Here is a 27193-nt window from a genome sequence, read left to right as displayed (position 1 = left end):
AATCTGGCAATTGAGGACAACATATCACCCTATTGGATGAAAAAGAAATCACCGCCTTTGTCAGAAGCTTATGTTTGGGTGTCCGACCTGGAAGTTCCCCTGTTATTACAAAATAGACCTAATGTGTCCTTTCTGCAATATGAAACAACAGTATTGCCAACATTCTTTCCCAACTACATAGGCCACCCAGTCTATGACAAGCAGCTCTTTAATAGCATATTGGAGGATTTTAAAACCTGGGATGTAATTTTCACCGACGGGTCTAAGAATGAACTTGGAGTTGGTTGTGCCTTTTACGATCTTCGAACGAAATTTTCCCGTCAATATAAATTAAATGAGATATCTACTATCTTCACGGCTGAAGCAACAGCTGTATTACAGGCTGTGAAGTTTTTTGGTAGTAGGAATTCTTTTAAAAACCTTGCTATCATGACTGATAGTCAGAGCGTCCTCAAAAGTCTCAATACGCGGAAACATTACTACCTAGAGAATCCTTTGGTGACAGCAATAATAGCAGAAGCGTGCAAAATTAAGGAGAGGGGTTCTGAGGTGGTTTTTTATTGGGCGAAAGCACACGTTGGCTTGAAACACAATGAAATAACAGATAACTTGGCAAAATTAGCAGTTGTTAGTGGAGAGGTTATAACTCAGAATATACCGAGGTCAGATTTTGTGGGTTTTGTCAAGTCACATATTACGAACAAGTGGGACATACACTGGAAACAGTACTATAGCAATCAGATGACTCATTATGCAAGAATTCACCCAACTGTTAAGTTTAGCCCTTGGTACGCAAATAATTTCGTATGTAGAAGATACTATACGGCCATAGCACGACTTAAGTTTGGTCATGGAAGATACCCCTCCCATCTATTTAAAATTGGTGTTTTGGAGTCTCCCGCCTGTTCATGTGGTTTTGAAAGCGCTGACCTTAATCATATTTTTTTCGGGTGCAGTAAAACTGAAGAATCTTCCAATCGAATGATGTCACAACTAGTCAATTGTAAAATTAGTCGGCCCATTAATATAACTTCACTGCTAGCCAGTAATGACAAGAAAATTTATGATCATCTCATTGAATTTCTTATTAATATTAAATTAAATATATAAATAGGTTACAATAACTAATAAAATGCCTTTGTCTTTTATCCTTTGTTTGCCCTCCCATGTATCCAGGGTCTAAGTCATGTGTGTCATAACTAAATGCCATGATGGACCTCTTGGCAAGAAGCGTGTGTCCCGGTATATCCTTTTAGTTAGCTAAAAAAGGTACAAACGTAGCTATATGGGCAACGATCCCTTAAATAGCTAAAAAAAAAAAAAAAAAAAAAAAAAAAAGACAACTAATGGATGCATTTGCCCGCAATAAAACCTAGTTAATAAATTGGGCAATACCAGCACAGCGAAGCCTTTTCTGCCTTGCATAATCACGATCTCGATTTTACTTACGTGAAATTGAAGCCGGTCTTCTCTCATGATTCACACAAGCTTTTCTTCCGCCAAACTTTGCATTCATCACGAAAATAACGTTACCAGGGTGGTGCGAAAAAATGAACTGTATCATCGAAGCGATCTGTTTCCACCAGAAGAGAACATTACCCACGTCAATAACTGTAAGTTATTTTAAATTCTTGGATTTGTGTAAAAAAGTGGTTGATTATTTTTAGGAAGTTGTATAAGGAATTTTCAATTCAATTTTTTCGAAAGTAATTTTAATATTCCTAAAGAAATCCACCTACCAGAACTATTTGTATGAACAGATTTTATTACATTTATGAACAAGAATCGAATCCAAATAAAGAATTTTGGTTATTCTCTTTCATTGCCATATTAAAAATTTTGGCCAGTGCCGTAGAGGTTCCATTTTATTTTCTGGGTTGGTCTTTGTAAATGTAACTACCCCCTTACAGTACATACAATGCGCTCCAATTAAAACCGACACAATTTTCTTACTATTAGAGCTACGAATTCGATTAATAGCATATATGCGATTGCTTATTAAAATCCAGGTGAGAATCGTGTTACTTAGGTATAGCATTTTTTTGAAAAGAACATCCTGTATATTTTTAGATTTTAGAAATAAAAATGAAATTCTGGATAATAACTTAATTTGGTCACCAAATTGATTGTGTTACCTTGAGTAGGTAGACCTCCATTGATTGCACCCCCAACACCGTTAATACCAATACCTTTACTTTTACTTCATCGAATGGATTTATCTTTACCCCTTGATGGTTAGAAATTCGACTTATTATTCCACCTATAATAAAGATGCATTTTCTAGTGCTTTTCATTTACACCCAAGTATGGAGAGTGCAGCCGAATAAAAAATAGACATCGTACAATCGGCGGGCATCTTTCTGGTATGTATTAAAGTAGTACCTACGTTTACTATGGTACACGTACGATAGCAATTTGCATGTAAAGGTTATTAATTTACTGCACTTCAACTGAGTATTTATAGCGTACATTGTTATTGCACATGCACGTAATCGTTTTATAGCTTTTAAAAATCTGCCAACGTGACTAACGTAAACGTATTACCCCATAGTCAACCAGCCCAAGAGATGGGAATGCGTGCAGTTTCCGGTAGGCAGAGGAAGACCTAACAATGCGAAGACCTTTACTATAATAAGTAAAGTAGTAATTACAATGAACTTGACACAATCAATAGGCGAAGGCCGAAGATCAATAGAAAAAGTGACATTACGCAACACTATGACTGTAGCCTAGGCAAGAGGCCCATAAGTTTTAATCGGGATAAAGGAATGAGGTAAAAGAATCATTTCTGAAATCATCATTAGACTGCGAAGCCGAAGAGCAATGACTTACAAACATTGACGTCAATGCGACCACGACCACCTTCCTTTTCTTTAAAACGCATGCAAATACCCGTTAACCTTAATTCCTTTGATAGGTAATTAGAATACTTTAAATTCATTAATCATAAGTTAAGTGTGTCTAACAGGATGATTACTAACATTTCAGAGTTTATTTTTAACTTTATCATTTTATTTGTTTATGTAAAAATAGATCAGGTAGACTTTTGTTTAAAAGGGGATCTTTTTGACCTTCACCTAACTCAATTAAATTATTACCTATATTAAAAGGTCGATTGGAGGATATATATTTATTGACAGCGATGGCGTTTCTGGAGTTTAGTCGTACAAACTTTCATGAACACGTCACGTTGTCATCATAATAGGAAACTATTCTATACCATTTCGATTATAAAAGAGATTGTGCCAGCGCTTCTTCCAATCCTCGAAACACTTCTGAAACTCGATCTTTGGAATAGCCTTTAGCTCCTTCAGCGATGCGGTTTTCATCTATCGCTTGTGAAACGACGGCCCTTTAAGAGTTTTAAGGATTTTTTGGAAATGTTTCGTCACTTGTTATAACACGTTTCAGTACTTCTGCATCACCGTTGTCTTCATTTAGTGACCAAGCAACTTTCATCGCCGCTATTTTTGCAGCTTTTCTAGATCCTCTTTACACCTTTACATCTTTATTTCTCCGGGAATTTTCCTCTTACAAGGGTTGAAAGTCCCACTTGCATTATAGTTATTTATGCATCAAGGGCATTAAGGTGATATTTATGCCGAGGGCGACAGAGCCCGAGGGATAAATATTGAGTAATGCCTGAGGTGCATACAACATTTTATTTTTCATGGTTCCAAAGAATGTCATTCTTTTTCTTAAGCTCTAAGGTGTCTTTTTTAACTTGATTTGCTTATCAGGTTGCCATGGAAGATACAATGATAGTCTGATTTAATCAAAAACATGCAAGATGCTCTAGATTTTGCGTTTTTTGTAATTTTCTCATATGCTAAAAGGAATATCTAGATTTTTATTTCAGAAAAGGTGGTTTTGAGACAAGCAAAAATTTTTATAAAGAATTACATTTTTGCGTAGTTAAAATTAAAAATTTTTTCCCTCTTGTTCAGTCCATCCGGGGACACACTGTATAATAGGCAAATGAAAAATAAAATAAATTTTGTTCCTTACGGCCCTGCTAAAAATTTTACTGTAACAATGTTTTTTTCGTGTTTTTTTTAATATTTTAATTCTCCTAGACTAGCTACACGTATAACAAAGTTGAAAATTTTAAAATCTGCATTCGTTCCCGAGATATCGCGCTGTCCTATTCCTCGCTGAACACAGTGTACATAAAACAACAAAGTCTTGTATGTTACACTCCTCAAGAGCGGTTGGACCGATTTTCATGATCTTTATTGATTTGTTGAATTCGTCTCCGGCTCGAATAGTAGAATATCTATTAAAATATCGAAAAAAAACACGAAAAAACAAAGAACATTATTGGAAAAGTAAATAAGGGGACTTAGGTGGAGTGGGCCTTTTACATTTTTTAGTGACTTTCCATAGGCTATGTTCATCAGAGGATAGTTTTTGAATGTATGCTTCAAAGATGGAGTTTTGAGCTTCTTTTAGTGCTGCAGTAAGTTGTCTAGATAATCTCCTGTAATACTGCAAGTCTTCCAAGTGGCGTGATCTCTGCCATAGTCGTCTGGCTCTTCTTTTTTCGCTAATTAGTTGTAGGATGTGAAGCGGAATGTCTTTGGAACTGGTCTCTAGGGGTTCGAAACGGGGAGTCGATTGCCACGCAGCTTTTTGCAGCAGAGTCGTGAGGTACTGTACAGCTTCGTCTAGATCTACTGAGTCTTTGATTCTTATGTTAAAATTAATGTGATGAGTAATGTATTCAGCGAATTATGCCCAATCGGTCTGTTATATGTAGTCAGCGTTGGGTTCGTATGTTTATTTATGATGGTGGTGCATAGGTTGAGGATAACAGGGGTGTGGTCGGATGACAGGTCGAAGTTCGATGTAGTTAAACAGTTTTGCGTTGGTATACCTCTAGTTATGTAGAAGCCTAGGAGGTCTGGGAGTTTCCTTGTATCCGACGGCCAGTACGTGGGCTCTCCGCTGGAAAGGTGAGTATAGTTGTTAGCAGTTATGGCTCTGAGGAGGTTGCGACCCTTGGTGGTAACGAGCCGGGAGCCCCAGTGGGCGTGCTGTGCGTTCCAGTCTCCTCCTGAGATAAAACGATTACCAAGAGTGTGAAAGAAGGCTATATATTCGTCATAGGTGATGGTATGGCGTGGTGGACAGTAGACAGCAGATACATTCAAATTTCGCCCTTAACCTGGACATCGGTAGCTTGAATCTCATGAGTTTGGTAGTTAGCTATTTCATGATGAGGTACGGTATTTTTGATTAGGATTCCTGAACCGCCATGAGCCGTGCCATCAGAGTGGATACAGTGATAGAATGAATAGTGCGGTGTGTGGAAGGCTGTGCGTGTGCGTTCGGTAAAGTGGGTTTCAGATATTAGGAGAATGTCAATTTTGTTTCTTTGTAAAAAGACTATTACTTCTTGTTTGTGATTGAGGAGCTCGTTGGCATTCCACGTTACAATTCTGAGAAAGCAAATTCAAAATCATGCTCTTCTGATGTAATATCTGAGCGAACATAGCCTTAAATTCATTTAAGAATACAGTTAGGTGTTCTCCTATGTCAGCCGACTGCTGTGGGGAAGGTGTACTTCGTTCTGTTGACTGCTTGGGCGTAGGTCTGAGGTTGATTAAGAGTCGTGAGCGTGTTGAGAGATTTAGATATAGTGGGTTGGGTTTGCGTATCGGAGTAGTTTATATGTGTGGAATTGTTGGGAAATCTTCTGTTGCCTGATTTCTGAGTAATTAAGTCTTTATAGACTCTGCAGCCCTTATATAGTTTACCGGGTGGTCGCCTAAGCAAAGAGCGTACTTTGCAGGCGAGTTTCTAGTTTTTTGGCAGTTTATGGAATCGTGGCGGTTCCCGCACCTTACGCATTTAGGTGGCCGGTTGCAGTAGGACTTGGAGTGACCATACTCTTGGCAACGCATACATTGGACTATATCTCGTCTTTTCTTCGGAGCTTCTACTGTTATTTTGGTATTATTGATATAACTTAGGTCAAATATTGCTGTATTTTGGTTGTGGTCGAGGTTGTGGTTCGAGGTCGATGTATGGAGCCACAGATTTAATGAGTATATTTAAATCTGTGATGGAGCTTTGTTTCCCACGTCCATAAGGTTCGTGATACGTGGTAGCATATGTGTAGGGTGCGTAGATACAAAGTGTTATCAAACGTGATTGTTCAGAGGATTGATCTTTCTAACGTAAAGAAACATTTCAAACTTGGTGCCCTATACATTAACGCATTGGAAACTACTTCATTATTATTCCATTAAGTCAATGCGCACCTATTTCAGGGGAAATTGGAGACAATAACGAATTCATCTACATAACAACAATAATAACAATCGAATATGTACTACACCAGTTTTTAAAGGTTGAATTGCATGACTTGGAGCGAGTCGGGAAAACGCATAATTTGAAAATAAGTGGTTTGTTTAAATAAAAACGTAGTATACAGTTGAATAATCACGGTAACAGGTGGGAGTGTTCATTGACGCAAACCAGTTAATTTAAATCAGACGTCAGTAGTGAATTGAAATGGGAATTGTATATTTAACAATCGTGGGTGGAACAATTGCCGTGGCCTTTAAGTATGACTAAATTGCGAATATAAATAAACAAGCCCTTACCTTAATCCTCTCTTTAATCGGTTCGCATGTAATTTCCGTATCCTCATCTCCGCTGAATGTTGAACAAGTGGAGCAATCAGAAAGCTTTCTGAACGGTGTTCTTAAAATATACTCTGCGTCCAAATTGCTAATAGTCGAACCACAGTAATTTAGATTGCTACAGGAACTGTGTACGCTGGAATCCGGTGAGGATGTCACCTCTCTTCTTTGATTTCGAAAGAACTCAATGTCTTCCAAGGAAAGACCGACCACGTCGTCAGAATAGTCGCTAACCACAACCGAGGGTGTACGCCAAAACCGAAACCGCGGCGGTTCCTCACCTTCATCCGTAAAACAACTCGGTCTCCGACTGTCACCACCGCCCTTCTCATCACCACCCTCATTACATTCACTACCACAAACACTGCCCTTTCGGTCTAACAGGTACGGAACAAATTTCGCCTCTATCAACGTTTTTGAAGGAACATTTATATGGTCAACTGAACCGCGTGGACTGTACGGACTTTTAATAAAAGGATAATGAAGAACGTCATCTTTCTTATCAAACGTGGGTGAATTCTCATCGTCACTTTGATTTAGTCCAACCGCCGAATCCGTACTTCCACTTCTACGCAACCGGGGGTACTTGAACCAGCTTTTCTCCCTTTCGTCATCGCTGCCCGCCGATGCAGAAGAACTACAATAACCGCTGGGTGGAGGCGCAAGGAATGTCTCGTCAATTCCAGGAGAGTCCGTACTGTCTCTGCCACAGACAAATTTCTCCTTTTTAGCTGTTATACGTGAACTATCCCCTGTCGGTTTATTAACTTCTTCCAACATCGCCATGTACTTCTCGCGTAGGTCCTTCACGCTTACAAAAACCTCGCCTTCTTGCGTAAGTTCTTGCTCTAGCTCGAAGACCCCGATGCGACGGTTTCTTTGTTTATACGCGCTCGTTTCCGATGCGGTTAGTTGCGGGTTGACATCAGGTACGTCGACTGTTGCACCTGGAGGATCGCATTTTTTACTATCGGAAATGTATTCTTGCGTGGAAATGCCTGCGGTAACTGGTTTTGCCATCTGTTCGGTGCTGGACTCACCAGCATGTAGCTTCCTATAATACGTACTGTGCTTCTCGGCTTTAATTTGAATTAAATTTTTCATTTCCTCTTCCGTTTCCATTATTAATTTAGATCCAATTCGACTAGATTCACTAAAATTATTTTCACGCGTCACGACGCGGTCGATAGTTTCATAGGCGCGATTATTAAAAACACTTTCACTCGAATCGGCCCTTACGATTTTGTTCACCTGTCCGCGATACGATTCGGGTTGGAAGTCGAGAAGACGGAGGTAGTCTTTCGTTGGTGTTGGTGCGTAATTCAGCCCGCCGATAATCCAAGGGGGTGTAATTTTATCCTCCTCTAACCGGCGGGACCACAGACCAGTAAAGCTAAAATTAAAACATTACATTTAATACACGGTTCAACATTAACAGATAAGAATAATTGTTGTGACCACGCGCGCCGTCTTTTAAAATCCGCCACAAATTACAACATACACATATTATAAAACGCGAGCCATTACTTTATCTACCAGCGCAATCGCCCTCTTCATTTATTTTATAGTATAGTAATTGCCCATAACGCATCTAAGTGTGCACTAAAGCAGAACGGAAGATTCTAATTATATACATTATATATAAAAACCTTTGGGTCTTATAAAATCAAATATCTTACGTGAACATATTTCTAATAGATTTTGAGTTTCATAGACATTTAACGCTTCTATCACGTCGACGTCGCTTCTTTGTAAGGCGAAATTGCAACTTAAGCCAATGATGGCCCCCCTTCTATTTATTTATCAGTATCATTAATGTTAAATAAATTGTTTACTGTATAGCCCTGAGAAATTCCGTAATCTGATAATAATAATTGTTGTTAGTACTTGTGATTTCTTTGTCCTTCTCGAGGTCCTTCTGTATGCAAAATAAATGTGAGTTTTTTTTGATAAGTAATGTGAGAACTTTGCTAGATATTCTGACCTAATTGTATTTCGAAAATGGCTCCCAAAATTATTTACATTATTGCCCGTGTTACGTGTTACCAATCAAAAGCATACATACTTACAATGTTCATATGCATCTTTTAAATTGACCACATCAAAGCATTAGCATTTTAGATCAGATCAGAACTAGCATCTATCGACCAATGTAACTGAGGGCGAAGAGTAGTATTATCTTTGCTAAAGGTTACGACATATAGTGCTTATTTTCTGATCCTAACGGTTGGTATGGTTTGTTTAGAAAATTTAGTCCTATATTGGTTACCTACATTTCTTAAACGATTGCCCATATCAACTCGCCATATGCTACCTACTTAAGTTGGCAAAATTATCTAATGTGGTCCAATTTAAAAGGAAGCATAGGGGAATATCTCTGTTGTCAGTCAAATCTTAAATTCAACTAAGAACAAAGGCAATCAAATGGAAAAACCGTGGCATTCCGAAAACCCGAGGTTCGTCATTCCACCCGGTTCCTACGCAATGAAGTGAAATTTGGTGCATTAAGAAATGAGTTACATAATAACTTTAATTACATCGTCTAATAGTCCAAAAAGGTGGTGTAGTCATTTTTGTATATGTTGTTGAGGTCTGGGGCTTGAAACAAAACCCTTGTTTTTGACCTTGGGAAAGAACCATTTGCACCGCCATCTTGGATGAAAGTACAGAAAATCGATTTCAAAATAACTCCGCAGCGGTGGATCTTACAAAAAAAATGATTCAAATGAAAACAAAACTCCTTACATTTTTTAATAACCTTTTTTTTGTACTTCTAGTATGTTCCGAGTTACAGTGGCGGAAATATGAACATTTTCGTCAAACAATTTCAGGACGGTAAATTTCGTGCACTTCTTTTTAATGTTTTTTTCTACACCACAATAAATCCCGTCTAACTTCGATGCTAAACAAAGAAAATGGAACAGGCAGAAGAAGAGGCTGGCATAGTTGTTGAAAGATTATATTACGCCAATGGTTTGAAACATGAAAAAGTGTCTGAGAACATTCTGTTTCACCATGCGTTTAGTCATTTAGTGGCGGCGGCACGACAGTAGTAAAACATGGAAGAATGCGTTTTTGGTGCTGTTTACATAGGATTACAAAACATATACATAAGCAATCCAAAATGACTTTTGGCCCCCGTAAGTAGGCAACACTGTATTACATAAGTCTCCATGGACATATATGATACGCCCATATTTAATATTGTGTACGTAGGTGTGTAGAAGTTGTGGGCAAAGTGCAAGTAAGGGTACTTTCGAATAGGAACTTATATTTTTTCGATTTTGTATGTTATTGATGTTGGGTGAGTGGTCCATACGGTCTTGACTTTTTAAATGTGCTTGAAAACTTAAGGCACATGTAAGTCGTGGGATACAACGTGATTGTCTCAGGTTAAGGAAAAATTTTGTGTGTTGCGGTTGTCGTTATACTGCGTCGTGTGGGGTTTGTAGAATAGTTAGTCTAAGAACGGTTGCCAATCTAAATAAGTAGGTGTCGTATAGTGGAAAGTTGATTGGTCTGAGATAACCGTTCGGGCATTCGCGTACTACGTATAAATTAGCGCAATGTTTTTATATTCTGGTTTGACACATTAGTAATCGAGAGCCTGTATTATATTCGGAGAAATTTCGTGTTAATCCGGTAGTTAAGTACGTATAAAACAAATGTAAAAAGGTTTAAACGGACAATTTAAAGTTTTGGTGACCCTCAATTACATGGGATAATTTGCGTAGTAGAAACGATTACAGTAAATATCAGGAAGAGTGAAAGTTTTCTATTTTATTTCATGTTGTAATTCTTCGTACGTCTGAAGCGGTTGATTGGGTATACACTTGAACTGGCAGCCAAAGGTGCCATTCATTATACGAAACCTATGAATTTGTGCCTTTTTATGAGGTAGGTCTATCGTTTAGATCGATCAGTATTTCGAGATTAGACGAGCAAGGGATATGATGTATAATTAAGGTAACTATTTTATTGTATAAAAAAATGATCAAAGTCCTCGTGTGAGATCGAAGGGACTTCAGCGCATTTTTGTGTGGCAGATCAGTGTTTTATTAGCCAATATTGACTCCACCACCAATAAGATCTTGCCGAAAGCTACCACGTTCACTTTGTCGGTACCATTTTCTCACTTACCGTGCACTCGCAATTCGCGTTTGAAGTTTCGACTCCACCATATCAGTAAGATCTCGTCGGGGGTTACCACATTCCCTTTGTCGATACACAGTTCCGACGTCCCGTTCATTCGTAATTCACATTTTGGTAGATTTCGCTAAAATCCCGGCATAAAATCGTATTCAACTTTTGGGTACTTCACATAGCTCGACCTTCTATTAGTGACACGAGAAAGAGAGACCGCGATTCGCGCTGTAAGAAACTTTTGGGCGCCCAAAGTCGACTACCCCTCGAAGCGCGCCGCGCAAAAGGTGGTTTATTTCGCCCCTAGGAAAAAAAAACAAAATTCCGCCACGCAGGAGTTGTGCGCGTTGACAAGATCTTCCCGACGACACCAATTTGAAAACAATCGGAGAAAAACTGTAGAAGAAGATAGATAAAAACTGAAAAATCTCCAGGTTAGTATAATACGCTCGGTGATGGCGTCCAGATGTCGTCTACTCCAAATCTTGTAGCCCCATCCCTAACGTTCTTAATTACACGGCCCCGATAGTTACATGTACACTCCTTGTCTTTTTACAAGCGTTTTTCTACGGGCGCGCATTTACTGCCAGCCAGCCAGCCAGCCGACCAGCCAACCAGCCAGCCAAAGTGAGATTAAAAGCTACTTTTTAGAAAAAAAATTTTTGCAAAAATGCGCTAAAAATTAAAGTTGTAAAGAAAAGTTAACCAGTTTTTTTTTAATTCAAATGTCACGGTGGCTACTACGAGTATTAAAAACGTTGCAAAAATCAGTAAATATATGATCATCTTGGCTGTTCATGGCCTTAATGTAACTTGCGTAAGTTCCATTAGTGGATTTATTTTGCTGAACATCCTCTCATATAACATTTTTCAGGTGAGAATAACAGAGCCACTGGCCTTCAGTTTTGAATCACATTTTTAGGACCTATGAATCAAAAATTCTATTTAGTTGCGGTGATTTATTAAATACTATTTGTTGAATGGGCATAAGAATTTATTTGCATTCCTTAAAAAGGCATGAGGAGACGCCATCTCTTAGGTTTACTTTATTTTTTATAATAGCTCATACATCTATTTCTTTTTACGAAAAATTTGTTATACTACATTTCACACGGGACCCGCGGCGTCCCTAATATGATGGAATTTTGAATAGTCGCAATAGGAATATCGCAAAGTTTCAATAAAAGTTTTCGCAAGTGTAAAGCTTTTATTGAAAGAAGTTAAATGCATGCTCCATTCGTATAATCGAAAGAGGTTGTTATTCCATAGCCTGAAAATTCAATTTGTTTACTTGGAATTTGCGCTATAGTTCTTGGAAGGTGAAGATCGCGAATTTTGTCTAAATTATAAACTCAGTTGCGAGTTAATAAAAGGGAACGTCTGTTTGTTTAGAATAATGCCTTTCAGACGATTTGTTTGAAACTAATCTCAATAGAAAATTTAATTTGGGTGTCAGATAATCTCTTTACACGTGGCGTGTGTTCTACCTAGCTGGCGTCTATCTAATACGGTTTGTAAGAAAGGTAGGTGGAATGTTTGTGAATTATGTTGAGGCATGTAATGTAACTGTGTATTTTTGTTTAAAAACTTTCCCAATAATATCTTAAGCAACAATTTGTAGATAATCCAAAACTTTACATCAAATAAAAAATTCTCACCTGAAATTCGTCTGATACTCTACCACAATGCGCCAAAAGGCAGTCAAGACTGATACAACCACAAAACAGCACAAAATAAGCAACAAAAAACAAATTACTGTTCGTCTTCTCAGAGATTACGAAACTTTTAATTTATAATAAAGAATTAGCAAGGATTTTAAATGACCATTTCATGTACCTACATCATCACAGGAACGCCACGTAAAAAGTGTGGGATATACTTTTCTTATAATATTGGTGAGAGAATCCAAACATAAGACAAAGAAAGGCAAATAATATATCACCTACATATTCCCATGCTCGCAAACAACAGAAACTGTCAAAAATGGCAGGAGGCATGATTTTGAAAAAGCAACAAACGTACCAGGAGCGGATTGGAACGCTTAACTGAATTTGTTATAACAAAAATGACAAAAAAAAAATTTAGCTAGAAAACTTGCCTTTTGATTCGACTCATGCACAATGGCATTGATCCTTGGACGCGTAAAAACCGCCGGGCAAACACACAAGGGATTTTTTGTTTTCAAAAAATTATTAATTATCATGCTTCAATATGGTATTCCCTTTCTGGTGAGAAGTAACTTAACCATGATATTAACTTTCGATTTGCATATAGCAATAAACATACGTCAACGTAATATTATAGATTAATTACGTTTGCTCGATTAGTAAAAAATGATAAGACATTAATGACGCAAAACTTACAGAAATAGATATATTTGCTTATTTAGATTATTCACAAAAATTCCCTAAGCACAAGCGACACCTACTACTTGCGCATTCTTGTTATCTGTATTCGACACTATCAGTCTACACTATTATTTACTATCATTATCAGAAATAGCTACGTGCTGACGCGTACCTCATCCGATATTTATAATCATAATAATTGATGCATAAACTGCCCACATTGAACTGGCAACTGGTGTGGTTAGGCTGGCCACAATTAGAACAAGGCACCGTTTTCTGTGTTACGTTGGATACGCTATTGCAAAACCATAATGTAACTGATTTCTCAGACAATAAGTGGTTTGGTTTCTCCAAGAGATTAAGTGCGATAATTCAAACAATGAAAAAACTGTTCTAATGAAAACCTCATTGTCTTGTATAAGAAGAATCTCACATGTTGGTCGTTTGGTAGAAGGAAATCAGATTTATATAGTAGGTACTAAATATACACTGTGTTCAAGATAAGAGTGTGTATCATGGGGACCTCTGAAACCATAGAAGATACGACGAAGGTCAAATTAGAAAAAAAGAGTTTTTATCATGCTTTAAAGAAAACCGGAAGATTCCGATTACTTGCGAAGATATTTCAGAAAAACCGAAATTTGCCGATTTTTATTTTTTCTCATGTTATTTGAACAGATAAAGAAAATAAAAAAGAAACACTTTTTCATCCACTTTTTGAGCTTTACAACACAGCGCTAAGAGACTGTCAAAACAACTTTTCGTTTCGGAGAAATCACAAACTTTATTTTTTACATTGTCCGTAAAAAAAAGTACACGTTGTACTGAGTAGCATTTTTTATTACGAATACAACGATGTAGGATGTCCGATAGGGATTCTCGCATTATTAGGGCGATGTGCGCTGGTGCACCATTCTGTTGAAATCGACCGTGACGGCACATAGCATGCTAGATTTCATAAGTTTTGGTCGAACAATGTAAATTAAAAGACCTTTAATTAGAAAGTAAGCATTTATTTTTCCTGTTTGTTTAATAGTATTTAACTGAGCATTTTATTTTTGAACCAATTTATCTATAATTATTATTGGAAGTTTCCCCATTTGAGTACCAGATTGCGTTAATACTGTTGTGTAAATAACGTCTTGTAAACGTAATTTAGGTCTAAACACCGGAAATTATCACGAAACGCCCTGTATATGACATTATTTCAATTTAATAAAGTAAATAGGGGGGAGGGGTTATTTACGAATAAACACAGAGGTGGTTCATGTTACTTGAATTTGTTTCTGTAGTGTTATTTTTCGATTTAGAATTATTTGTAGTATTGCGTCTTGTTCATTTGGATTTCTTGTGCTTATTATCAAATGTGAATTTGCATGTTAAAATGTAAGAAACATCTGGTCAAGTTTGCGTGTATTATAAAAGGTTTTATCTCGTGGTTTTGCGATAAGAAGTGATATCGGGGCTAATTAACGCTCGGGTTTTGGTTCAAGAGATGGAGGTTATCAAGGTTCATTGTGATTGGCGCATTAATTCTAAATACTGGAAGAAGGAGTTTATTAATGGTGGAGGTGGTGTTTCGTTAAATACTGGGACAATGAAGGAACGAGGGGGTAAGCTAGCTGGTTCGCAACGGTTGGAAAAGAGTGTAAAGGGGCGCATTTAATTAGAGGGGTTTCTCCGATAGGGACGCGCTATTTCTAATTGACAGCTGTATGTCATTTCGTTAGGTAATGTCTGACAAATTTAGCCATGGAATCGTATTCTATTGAAGATCGAGAAAAATGCATTTCGCGCAATCGCTTAATTTCAAGAAATGGACCCGTCAATTGACCGGCTCGTTCGTGCGATTTGACAGCTTTGGACTATTTTCTTTGGGGTTATTTGAAAAGCAAAGTCTAGACTCTACACGCTTAATAAACCATCAGCTACGCTTTTGAATTTTGGAATTATGTGAAAATAGCCCATATGGACATTTCATGCCTTAACAAGAAGACAAATCATAAGATAATTTTGGATTTCTGATTTAATGACACCAATAGCAAGTATTTTTCGGGAGCCTTTGTGATTCGGACAGAGAGACAGACAGACATCAAGAGCGAAAAGTGCACTTTTTATTTTTTGAAAGTGGAAGTGCACTAAAAATAGTCATTAACGAAACAAAAACATAAGGCACGTTTTACATTATAAATATTGAAGGTTCTTCGGGCTTTGCCCTCATTAACCAAACTCCAAATTCGTGAAAAAAGTATCACTTAGATGTTTGAATAAAAAAGTTGAAGCAATGATTGTTATTTTTTTGTTCAAAATCTTGTTTTTTTTGTATAGAATCATACCTATTCTGCATTAAAAATGAATTCTTTATGTGTGGTTTACACGAAAACGATACCATACAAATCCTTAGCAGTAACTGACCACACACATATACAGGGTGTTTCATGTGGAATGGTACAAATGTTAATATGTTATACAGTGATATTCATGTAGAAGTAGATTTCCTATAGGAATTTTCGATGTCTACTTTTAAATGATAAAAAGTCTTCTGAAGGACGCCTAACTTTATGCAACCAAGATAACTACCTACAACAAATGAAGATCTATCTATCATATTAATTAATTTGAATATTATCGCTTTGACTTCCGCATTCTAATTTTCGTTCGTGGACGATGTATTCAATTAAAGAAAAAGTTGATATTTCCAATTGGTATAGTACCGGTAATAGTTAAAGGAGCTGAAGAGATTTATTTTCTGTGAAGCCAAAGCAACAATATTCAAATTAATAATTAATGTGACAGCCAGATCTTTATTTGTTTCAAGAAGTTATTTTGGTTGCATAAAATTAGGCGTCCTTCAGAAGACTATTTATCATTTGAAAGTAGACATAGGAAATCCCTATTTTTCAATTTTGTTCCTTTTGACCAATGAATAGGTAAGACACTTGATGAGTTAACCTATTCCGTTCCAATCAATCGTATAAATTTTGCGGCCCATGTTTCTCTCCATTTGCTTTAGCTTACTCAGCCTATGCGTAACTACACATCTGAACGTAGGTAGGTTAGTAGGTATTGAAAAAAATTCTTTCTGTTCCCGCAATTTCATTTAGCGGCTACAACTGTGATTTCTAGATAATACCTACATTATAAAATTCTGATGTCCATCTTGGCACTAACACAATAATCAGTTCACATTGAAGAAATTTACAGTGCCCCAGATATTTTTGCTCCACTCCGATGAACAACTATTTCATAAGATAAACTTCAAGTAATTAAGAAGCTTACAATTGAATCTCTATTTTTTGTTACTCTCATTGAAATTAATTGCAATATTACTCACTTAATTAATCAAACGAGGTCCACTCATTCAAGAATGTTTGTTTTTGTTTTTCTTTCATTAATTTCAGGGTCTGCTTTAATCGCCTTTTTATAGGTGTTCTTGAAGTAACCGCGAGAACGGTACCCAGACTTATGCAACCAAATATACGTATCGGTATTACTTCATACATCGCCGAATTTGATTTTTGGCCAAACTATACATACCACTATGGAATATCAGGTAAAGCAAATTTCAAACATGCAATTTTATTTTTAAGGATCCCCCAGCTACTCGACCGGCTACCGATAAATAATATGGATGGTTTGCGGGCCGGTATGGATGAATAATTATTAAGAGTGGTCATTCTTGAGTGCCTGCAATTAGGTCTAGTAATTCAAATTCATTTTTGAGGCTAAAAGAACGAAACCAAATTACAAAGAGTTTTCTTAGACTGCTGTAGTGGGTACGGTACACTGGGAACCTGATGATAGTTGAATGTATTGAGGTCAAGATAACTTAAACAAGGTTACCAATTGCATTACGGATAGAACACATCTTGTAGAACATAATGTCTAAAATAAGTAACACATGTTACACTTCTAAAACCATTACTTTAAGAGACCAAGTTCATTTTTTTTATTGCACCTCTCAGGTTGCAAACATTTAGACCTATTGCTTTTAACGTTACCATTTACCAATATATTGATTGTTAAACAAAATTTAAATAAATTTTGCTAGATATACCTATATCAATTCTGGCATACGTGAATTGTTGCAGCCTTACTTTCTTTTTGGCCCATTCAGTTCAAAACGAACCACTTTTAGATAATTGATAATTTCACAAGAAAGGAAAAGTTGTCAAAGTCCAGTACCTAATTAAGATTAGCGAGGGGTAGGTACCTAACAAGAAATTTGGTAACTCCCTACGAGAACCGATGCCGAGATCCCAAACCCTTAGAATTTCTCGCAAGTGTTAGATGTTTTTTACGACAATTACGTCAACAAATTTAGTAGTCTTAGAGTTTTCAGAATAGCATATATTTTTAGAACATTCACAATTTAGAATCTTCCTAGAAATACAAAATCTTCTAAAAGGCTTCTTGAAATTGCTGTAGATTTTTTTACCATCCTCCTTTTACAATATTTAGGTCTCCGAATTTTTTTAAAATCTATATAGAACTATTAGAATATTTTGAATTCTTATAACATTCCTAAATCTTACAATTATTTTGGAATTTTTTCCGATTGTTAGATTCGCCACAGAACCTTCGTAGAGTTCTCTTAGATTAATTTTAGAATGTTCCTTGATTACAAAGAATTTTAGGAATATTACAATCTTGTCGGAATCTTGCTACGGTCTTCTTAGGATTTTTACAATATCTAAAATCTTCAAAATTATTGGAATCGAATCAAAGTATTCTTAGAATCTCTTACTATGAAGATTCCAAACATTTGATAATGTACAGGGTGAGTATTTAAAATAAGGTTACTGTCACATGACACGCCCTGTACACAGTTTTTCTTGGAAAAAATGCCGAACTAAAACATAAGTCCAAGCGTTTTTCTACCACGCGCACTTTAGTAATTGGGGTAAAAATGCCCCTCCCCCCCCCCACTTTTTTTTACAGAAATACGGCTTCTTAAAGCACCAAATCCAAATCAAACAAAATATCGATGATGCCTGTCTGTTCTCTCATTTTTGGCTAAACGGATGCAACATGCGCAAGTGTGTCAAAGTAAGAAGAAACTGTCCAATTTTCTATATTATGATGCACTCTGTAGTTTTAAGTTCTGAACTGACCAACAAAATGCAAAAAATTCAAAGTACAAGGAGAAGAAATAAAAGAATTTGAAGTATCCAAAGATCTAAAATTTGAGTGAAATCTTAAAAATGTGAAGAACTTTATGAATTTGAAATTCTGGAAGAATCTGCAGAATTTGAAGATTGCGAAGAAGTGGAATTCACAAATTCGAAAGAATTGTAAGAAATGGAAGAATTCAGAGAAAAGGGGAATGCCAAGGAGTCGAAAAAAGATGAAAATCAGAAAAATTAATTCTGAAGTATTTAAAACTAGAGTGAACTGACTCTGGGAAAAATGACAAATAGAATATGATAATATATAGTGCCTGGTCAATCGGAATAAACTGAAGAATCGAAAGAATTTGAATAATATGAAGAATCGCAAGCAACAAAGGATTCGAAGAAATTGAAAAACCCAAAGAATCATCATATAAGAATCTGAAAAATGAACAAAACAAAAAAACCTTTGAGTGCGAAAGGGTTTGAGGAATTTAACGAAATGAAAAAATTGCAAAAGATACAGATACCAAAGGAATGAATGGTTTTGAATAATTCCAACATTCTAAATAGAATGGTTGGAAAAATTTGAAACAAAATATCCAGATAATCTGCATTATTTAAAAGGAATTGAAGAATCCGAGATATTAAAAAAATGAGAAAAATCGTGTATTTTGAAGTCCTACAGTCATTACTCCTCGACAATATTTCACCACGCTTAAAATATGTGAAGTGACAAGGTAAAAAAACCAAACAAAAACAAACTACTTTCAGCGCAAAAAGCATGTAAACTCGTAATAATTCGCCCTCGAATTCGCCAGATTTGGAGGGTCTAACATCGAATGAAAGCCTCCGTCTTGAGGGGCATCAAGGACACAAAGTGCCAATTTTATAGGTTTGTCCTATCAAATCATTCCAAATTTCAATACGTTGCCAATCAAACATTTTAAAGCTTAAATTCCACGCATCAAGAACTTGTAGGGTGCAATTACTATATTCGACAATAATCATTGACCTATTACATAAATGCTTAAAAGAAAGAAATCCACCAAGAGTCTGCAAACAGTGTACCACGTACAAACGATCGATTGAAACAAATTAGTTAATAAAATTTCCATTACCATAGAAAGTTTAATAATTGTAAATACATCATAATGTGTAAAAATTTCATCCCTAAATTTAATACCCCCAAATTTTTAAATAGGAGGTAGAGGATACAGCATTTAAAAGTTCTTTTAATTCTCTATTCAACCATACCAATAATTTTAAGTACTTAAGTGATGTATTTAAACCGTAAAAAAATAACAATCTGTGGCTGCGCTCCCACACTATGCGATCTAGGTAAGAAACTACTTGGACAGGGTTTTCCCAGATAGATGGATTGGGCGAAACGGATCAATCGGGTGGCTACCCAGGTCGCCAGATCTCACTCATCCTGATTTCTTTTTATGGTGACACATACGGTTTAAGATCGCACAAATAACTCCGGACATTCTTGATAAAGTGCGGAATGAGTTCGTTGCTCGCCTATATTTGACAGTTTACATACATCAGTCACTTAAAATTATTGATATGGTTCCATAGAAAATTAAAAGATCTTTCAAATGATGTATCAGAAGCCCCTACTTCTCATTTAAAAATGTAGGGGTTGCCACCCTACTCTAAAGGCATTGAATTTGGAATTCACAATTAGCAATGTGCTACAAAATTACCTTTAACAGGAACAAAAATGAAATTTTGGAAATAAAATTGGCAGTACATAAAGTTTAAATTTTCGTTTGCGCTCAGAAATTACTGTTTAAGAAATTTTTGTTATACACTCTCAGTTTTTACTTCGATTGTATTCATTTCTTTGAATCACTGAAGTGTTTTTAAGTATAAAATGTGTTCGACCATAAACTGGAAACATTTTTAGAGGATTTTACGAAAGAAATTCCCTTATGCGATGGTTTTGTTCGTCTGTCAGTCTGTTCCTCGTCTAACTCGAGAAGAAAAGAATTTCGATTTCTACAAGTTCAAGGATTAGTGGTACGAGTATTGAATATAAGCCGGACTAATTAGTCGTGTTTCCGAAAGCGAGCCGAGTGTCCCCTACTGAAAATCGTATGCGATTCTTCGTATCTTAGTTACTAGTTGAATATATTTATCATAATTTGGATACGATATTCTAAATCATAGCTTTTAAATAAAAGACATTGGAAAACTTTTGTTAGATCCTGGCAGATTCTTCGCAATCATTTAAAAAAAAACCATCAGTAAGGATTCCTTTAGAATGTTCTACCGCAGATTCTAGGACTATAAACTTTTATTTTTTCGATTTTCTGTTCAGTGATTCCGTTTATATCATTACCCTGCTCTTGAGACTATACTCTATATTCTCAGCTCACAGACGAACCGCTCTGCAGTCTGTTATTGTGTGCGGGAGTGATGAAATCAGTATTAAAATTAAAATGCAGAAATAATTTGATATCTATCTTTCCGAAAGCTCGTCTTCTATTGTGTCTTTACATGTACGACAAATCCTATATTCAAGACGATGCAGAGTATTTTGTAATATTGTCAGGGTACTATTCCCTCTTTGTCTTTTTGCACATAATTCTGCTTGGTTGGGTTTGGAATTTTATTAGAATAATTTAAAAGGAGATAGGTCTTTAGGGTACTGTATATGAATACTAGTAAAATGATAATGTATATGAATTACATTTGTGGCTGACATAAATTACCTAATGAAAACTTCTGCTAGCTCTTAAATATTTTACATAAGTATATTGTCTATTATGCAAATAAATATAAATAAATAGGTTTTGTTTTAAAAGCGAGAACGTGACAGTATCTTATTATAACAAAATATGCGCAAAGGGACGTCCAAAAAACGCGCTTGTTGCATCTTTTTGTAACATATGCCATTTGGGACACCATAGGTAACTAGAACACTAACTATGAAGAGGATTATCATTTCTACATGTTTTTGAGGTTAATTCACTATTAGCATTGGCATTAGTAAGAGATTAATCCTATTTGCTGACTGAGTAGAAAATAGAAATGGATACACTTTATACTATTTGCACTTGCGTTATAAATAAGTAAAAGTTAACATAATTGACGTCACAATACCTGACACTTTTTACACCGATAAGTGGTAAAACATCGTCAAAAATGATCGGTGTACTTGTCCCAGTATGCAGTACATTAAAGATATAAAAATTTTATGACTTACCACTCCATTAATGTACGGGAACTTCGCCCATTAACCCATTTCTTATCTAAAATAAAATAAAGAAAAAATTACTTACATGTACAAAGTGACAAAGCTCAGATGAGAATGGAGGTGAAAACGTGAACGTATCCCTTGTATTTAATAAGCAGCGATAAACAGAATAAATACATGCTAGGTGATTGTATGGAATATGTAAGTATGAAACGTTATCAACAAAATTACGGATTACACATATGCTGCGGTTAAAGCAAAAGACGTAAGCAAGTTATATCGATATACTTTAGGTCTAGGTAATAAGGTAATAAAATTACTTTAAAAAAACGCAATCTCGATCTGGTTGTCTTGAGAATTACAAAAATAATGGAACGATAAAATCAGTCGTATGCATAATGGTCTGAATTAACATTTAAATATTTTAATTAAATCTCACATTATATAAATAATAGTGTCATTTAAAAACTATGTGGCAATAGATTCAGTTTCGAGCGTCTAGTATGGGGCTTTCATTTCCTTATAGGTACCTTAACTATGGGAGAGAAATGAAAATCTGACTCACTATTTGGATACAAACATCCGTCCTGCATTGTCTAAGGGCGATCCAATTGAATCGTGCTCAGAAAATAAAAACTGTACGCGATAGCCATACCTATGAAGTATGAATAGTAAAAACGTAGACGGTGATTGCGATGATGATGACATGAAACATGAATTCCAATAAACAATAGGTACCCGCATGCGTTTTTGGTAGGTAGCGCTTACTAAAACTGACCAATTCACGGAAAAGTGTTGCATTGCGACCGCCAGAACTTGTCAATGGTAATGTAAATTTTTATGAAAATCCAGTTTAACTTGGCAAAGAATTAATTATGCCCTCAGGTATACGCCCATTTAATTGACAAACGTTCTTTTAATTAATGATAATATCAACACCTTCTTTGGCGTAAGGTTTTGCGGTGAAGAGATAATCTCAATCCCATAATTTCAAAAGATCTTGATTATGCGGATTTTTTAATTAAACACAACTATTAATTTTTATTAATAAAGTAAAAACTTGACATTTTAAATCGTATCTGATCGAAAAGATTTTAATATTATTTGATCGGTACCTATGTTGTTGTTTGAGGTCTTGAACACAGTCTAATGATTGATTTTCAGTGTCAATAAACGGATTTTTACGTCACGTTAGCGGCTTGCAATCAGGATTAGAACCGCAACCGAAATGCACTGACACCGGTACTAGAACCTAATGAAAATCGGAACCGCAATCTTTACTGTAATTAATTGGCTTTGCGCCGTAGGAGGGTCCGAGCGTCCGACCGGAGCAAAAAAGAAACTGCATTGAGTAAATCAAATAAGAATATCGTGCGAGAACATTCCCATTAATGGTTAAAGGAGGTGGTTGCAAATCTGGGAGACTGCACCTAAAGGTAGTGCAGGAAGACGGACATCCTAGACTCAGCAAGGCTGTGATCGAGTCCCGGGGGAACCTCACGACCTGGTGGCGGTCAAGTGTTGCGTGGTAGTGCAAAATTACTGTGCAAATGTAGGCAGCTGGAGTGTCATCCATACACCCGTGAAGGATCAACCTCAAGTGAGGTTGATAGTTTTCGGCATTGAGGAAAAGGACCACCTAACTTAGTCGTCAGGGGTTTATGGGTTTTCCTTTCTAAAAGTGAGGTTAGTACCCTGTCGAACCTGAGGTAGGGAGTACGACCGTACAACCACCACAACAGCAATTAATTTATTTAAAAGCTGTGGCAGAGCAACTACAAATAATCGCAATTAAAGCACATTAATTTTTCAGAGAATTGGAAGCATAATAAGAATTGGAAGCATAAATGGTCTAAATAAATTAGACGAGTTCCAGACGATAATTGAGTAGAACAACAAAAAATTGACAGATATTCTAGCAATCGGAAAGTAGTTTCTACGTATATTAGTCCGGAAGCCATCAATAGATTTGGGAGTATCGAAGTTAGGCGATGCGAATGCAATTTCTATACCATTCGAAAATGTAGTTTTAAGGTTTTCGAAAGTGAGCACAAAATTGGAAACCTGAAGAATTTCTAATTGAAAATGTTTATTGACGATAAGGCGCAACTTGAGAAGTTTAGTAGAACAAGATCTACAGGAGCTAGAAAAAAATGACATTATCGAGAAAGTAGAAGGTCCGTCGTGGTTCTGGCCGATGATGATAGTTGGTCCATGGTAACAGCATAAGAATATGTTTTGATGAGAATGGAAGTCATACGAGTACATTGCTAAATCTGGTATGTACTGTGGATCTAGTACAACAGTCCAAGCAAATTTTGCAATGAAATAACTGGTACGGGGATGGTTTTATTGTGTTGCAGCCTTGCAGCAAAAAAAGTGACATTCATCTGATATGGTACTGGCTATGTCCGGTTTGAATTTCATGCAATTCGGTTCATAACTAACGGAGATGTCAAAAAGGCCTTCCTTATTTTTGGGCATACATTGCCAATTCACGAACTATCTACAAATTTGATAAAGAATGCACCTGCAAAATGTCATCGTAACCGGTCCATACGTTCTTTTTTAAATCGATGGACATGAAGCCATCGAGCGATCGGATAATTGGGAGAAAGCGTAAGTGTCTCGCTTAACAACTCATTGCTAAAATATAGGAGTTACTCGGGAGTTACATACATAATGACCCTTGCAATCCAAGGAGAACACATGGCAAACTTAAAATTTATGGTGCGTTAGTATTATGTAGGTAATCACTATTTCACATTTTTAGCGCATTTCCACAAAAAAAAATGCGCTATTGTGGCCACTTTGTCCGTCCGTCCGTCCGTTCGGCTGTCCGTCCGTCCGTCCGTCCGCTCGTTTTGCGACGCTACTAGTTCTTTATCTTAAGAGCTATTGTTCTACTTTTTTCGCTATTTGGTTCGTTATTGTGTCGAGTCTTGCACCAAGGAAGGAATTTTTTCTGCGTGTATTGCTAAAAAGATATTGTAAAAAAACCAACAAACCGTTTTTTACATGTTCCATAATTTTACACTTTTGCCGTTTATTAACCATCCTAGAGATCATTTATAATTCTGTATTGTTGTCTGTCGTCTGTCTGTTGGTCTGTCCGTCTGTTCCTTTGCCTGTCTGTCCCTCTATCTGTCCGTGTGAACGATAATTTTGTTTGGAAATGTCCGATCGCTTTTACATCTCCGTTAGTTATGAACTGAATTGCATGAAATTCAATATGAGCATAGCCTTAGCCATATAATACCCAATGCCAAAGGTTGAGTCGAATCGATTCAAAATTCACAGTGCCCTTTTCGCATCTCGACCATTTATAAACCGAATTGCAAACTTTTTTTCTTATAAAAGTATTTGAATGAAATTTAATACATAGGCACTTGGAATAAAGAAAAATCAAACGCCAATTTCAAAATTTGGTTTTGCGCATGCGCAGTATCAACTTTTTTATTTATGGAAGAATTTAAATGAAATTTGATACATAGGCGCTTGGAATAAAGAAAAATCAAACGCCAATTTCAAAATTTGGTTTTGCGCATGCGCAGTGTCAACTTTTTTATGTATGGAAGCATTTAAATGAAATTTGATACATAGGTGCTTGGAATAAAGGAAAATTTAGCGCCAGTTTAAAAATTTTATTTTGCCCATGCGCAGTGCCAACTTTTTTTTATCTATGGAAGCATTTAAGTGAAATTTGATACTTTGGCGCTTGGAACAAAGGAAAATCTAACATTAGTTTCAAAATTTAAGTTTGCGCATGCGCAGTTCTAACTTTCTTATTTAGAAAAGCATTGAAATGAAATTCTTCTTTATAATTGAAATAGCATGTCAAAAATGGATTGCTCATGTACAACGCTACCTATCTTTCATATCTGTGGCCAGATTTTTACGACTTTAACAGAAGTTGCATCTTACAAATGGGAAATGAATGCAAGTGGAAATGCGCTTTATGTAAATCGTTTACGATTACTTTTTAACTTGTTTAGGTTAACGATACTGCACCTAACGGTCTATTAAATAAGAAATCCAACGTTTCTATGGCTTCTTCTCTTGTGAATAGCGATGAAAATATAAGAAATATTTCGTTTTGTAATAAAATAGGTTGTTTTTGCATTGAAACCTAAAAAATTTAAAATAAGACCTCATTTTAAGACTCTGCAGGAACGGATTCGTTTCGTATGAAGTTGACCAACAGTGAGGATACTTCGACATCGACGGCTGCGCCACCTTGCCGCCTCACTTCGTTTTAATGATAAGGAAAAATGGTGTCAGCTTTGCCACCTCATATTATGATATTACAATTAGACCGTTTTGCCACTGGAAAATTCTCGTCTAGTGCAAGCGGGAAGTTGGAGATATAATTGAACTGTAAAAACACGGTACGGACGCCTTTCTTATATGCAATTACAAGACTATTAACTTATAACTTCTCCTCAAGGAATTTTTTCAAGATGGAACGCATTGCTCGGTAGCGTCGCCTCACTTTACATGATTTTAGTACCGTGCTGTTGGTGGAGACATTGAATTTATGGTGGAGGCATCGTGTGTGGATTTGTGGAAGGTAAGATACAATGACACATCGCAATTTTGCTCTTCCGTTAGATGATGGTCATTTAGTCTTTTGCATTTCCGAATGAACGCAGGAGCACAAAAGCGCCATCTACTAATCTTATCTTTAGAGGGAGAAGCGGGAGGGAAATGGTGTGAAAAAAGTACACCTGAGAAAAATCATTAATAATTACCTACCCCTACAATACGATTCGAAAAATTTCCGCATAGAGGACAGGGCCGTCCATTTTTTTGTAATTGGTCGCGTAAAAATGTTAGATTTTAGCTCTCGGGTTTTTTATCTCCCTCCGCTTCGCGTCGGGAGACAACACAACCTCCAGCTAAAAACTAGTACTTATATTTTTCCCTTGTATAATAAATACTTATATTGAAGTAGGTTTAGTTTTTGAAAGCAATGCGGGAGTAGACTTTTGTCAAAGGCCTATAGGTATAGAGAAATTGACGGCTGTCACGCCTATTTGGCCCATCTATTTGGAAACACTCAAAAAGCAAGAAATTGGCACCCAACCTACAAATTTGATTGCCGACTGGTTCAGGTCTTACACATGAAAACTAGAGGGAGAATCTGGGGGGCAAGCTCTGCCAACATCTGCAACCGTGGTGCAGGACGAGCGAACTCTTAAAGTTCTTAAAGATTTTTAAACACACTTTCCAACTTATAGAAGTTCTCAAGTGTTCTTAGAAGCTGTTAAAAAATGTTTAAGAACCTTCAGAATTTTAGAGATCCGTTGAGACTTTTAAACACGTAAACCATTTAGAGACTCCTAAATGCCCTTAACGATTCTTTAAGCTTAAATACTTTAAACCGTATTAAAAAGACCCTTTCAGCTTTTTGTAGACTCTTGACAACCTTCGAAAATGCGAGGAAAATCTGTATATACTGATTGAGGTTTTTAAAAACTCTACGAGTTTAAGGACTAAAAACCTCTAGCTAGAGGCTCTTAAGCTACCGACTGGCAACTAGTGGTGATACAGGTGAGATAAATGTGGAAAGAAGTTAATGTAGGTATTTTGGGTTTTTAGAAACATATCACTACATATCTCGCAGAGACCATTTTTAAAAATAAGTTGTTAGTCAATGTATATCTACAACTTAACGATATATTACTTATTTATTTCAATACCCGTAGACACATTATGACCTTTTTTTCATAA

The 27193-nt window shown here is 36.4% G+C and overlaps 1 protein-coding gene and 1 long non-coding RNA gene across 3 annotated transcripts in view; one reads left to right on the top strand and one right to left on the bottom strand.

Moving 5' to 3' along the window:
• The window catches only part of LOC116169581, an 81294-nt gene that overhangs the window by 53036 nt on the left and 1065 nt on the right, over positions 1 to 27193 (bottom strand). The window contains exons 2-3 of one of the 2 annotated variants that reach the window (XM_031485706.1): positions 21470 to 21515; positions 6612 to 8043 (exon numbers count right to left, since the gene is read on the bottom strand). In XM_031485706.1, coding sequence (XP_031341566.1) covers positions 6612 to 8043; positions 21470 to 21477 — 1440 coding nt within the window. In that variant the 5' untranslated portion in view covers positions 21478 to 21515. Of the gene's footprint in view, positions 1 to 6611; positions 8044 to 8329; positions 8353 to 21469; positions 21516 to 27193 lie in introns of those variants that run through there. The other variant, XM_031485707.1, reaches the window with a different exon arrangement.
• Positions 23743 to 26021, top strand: LOC116169583. The gene is made up of 3 exons (XR_004144999.1): positions 23743 to 23795; positions 25622 to 25848; positions 25908 to 26021. It is a non-coding gene; the product is annotated as an uncharacterized LOC116169583 (long non-coding RNA).

The sequence above is a fragment of the Photinus pyralis genome, unplaced genomic scaffold, assembly GCF_008802855.1.
Source record: "Photinus pyralis isolate 1611_PpyrPB1 unplaced genomic scaffold, Ppyr1.3 Ppyr1.4_LG4, whole genome shotgun sequence".
Lineage (NCBI taxonomy): Eukaryota > Metazoa > Arthropoda > Insecta > Coleoptera > Lampyridae > Photinus > Photinus pyralis.
The sequence above is the reverse complement of the archived record's forward strand: the minus strand, read 5'-3'. Positions and strand labels throughout refer to the sequence as shown.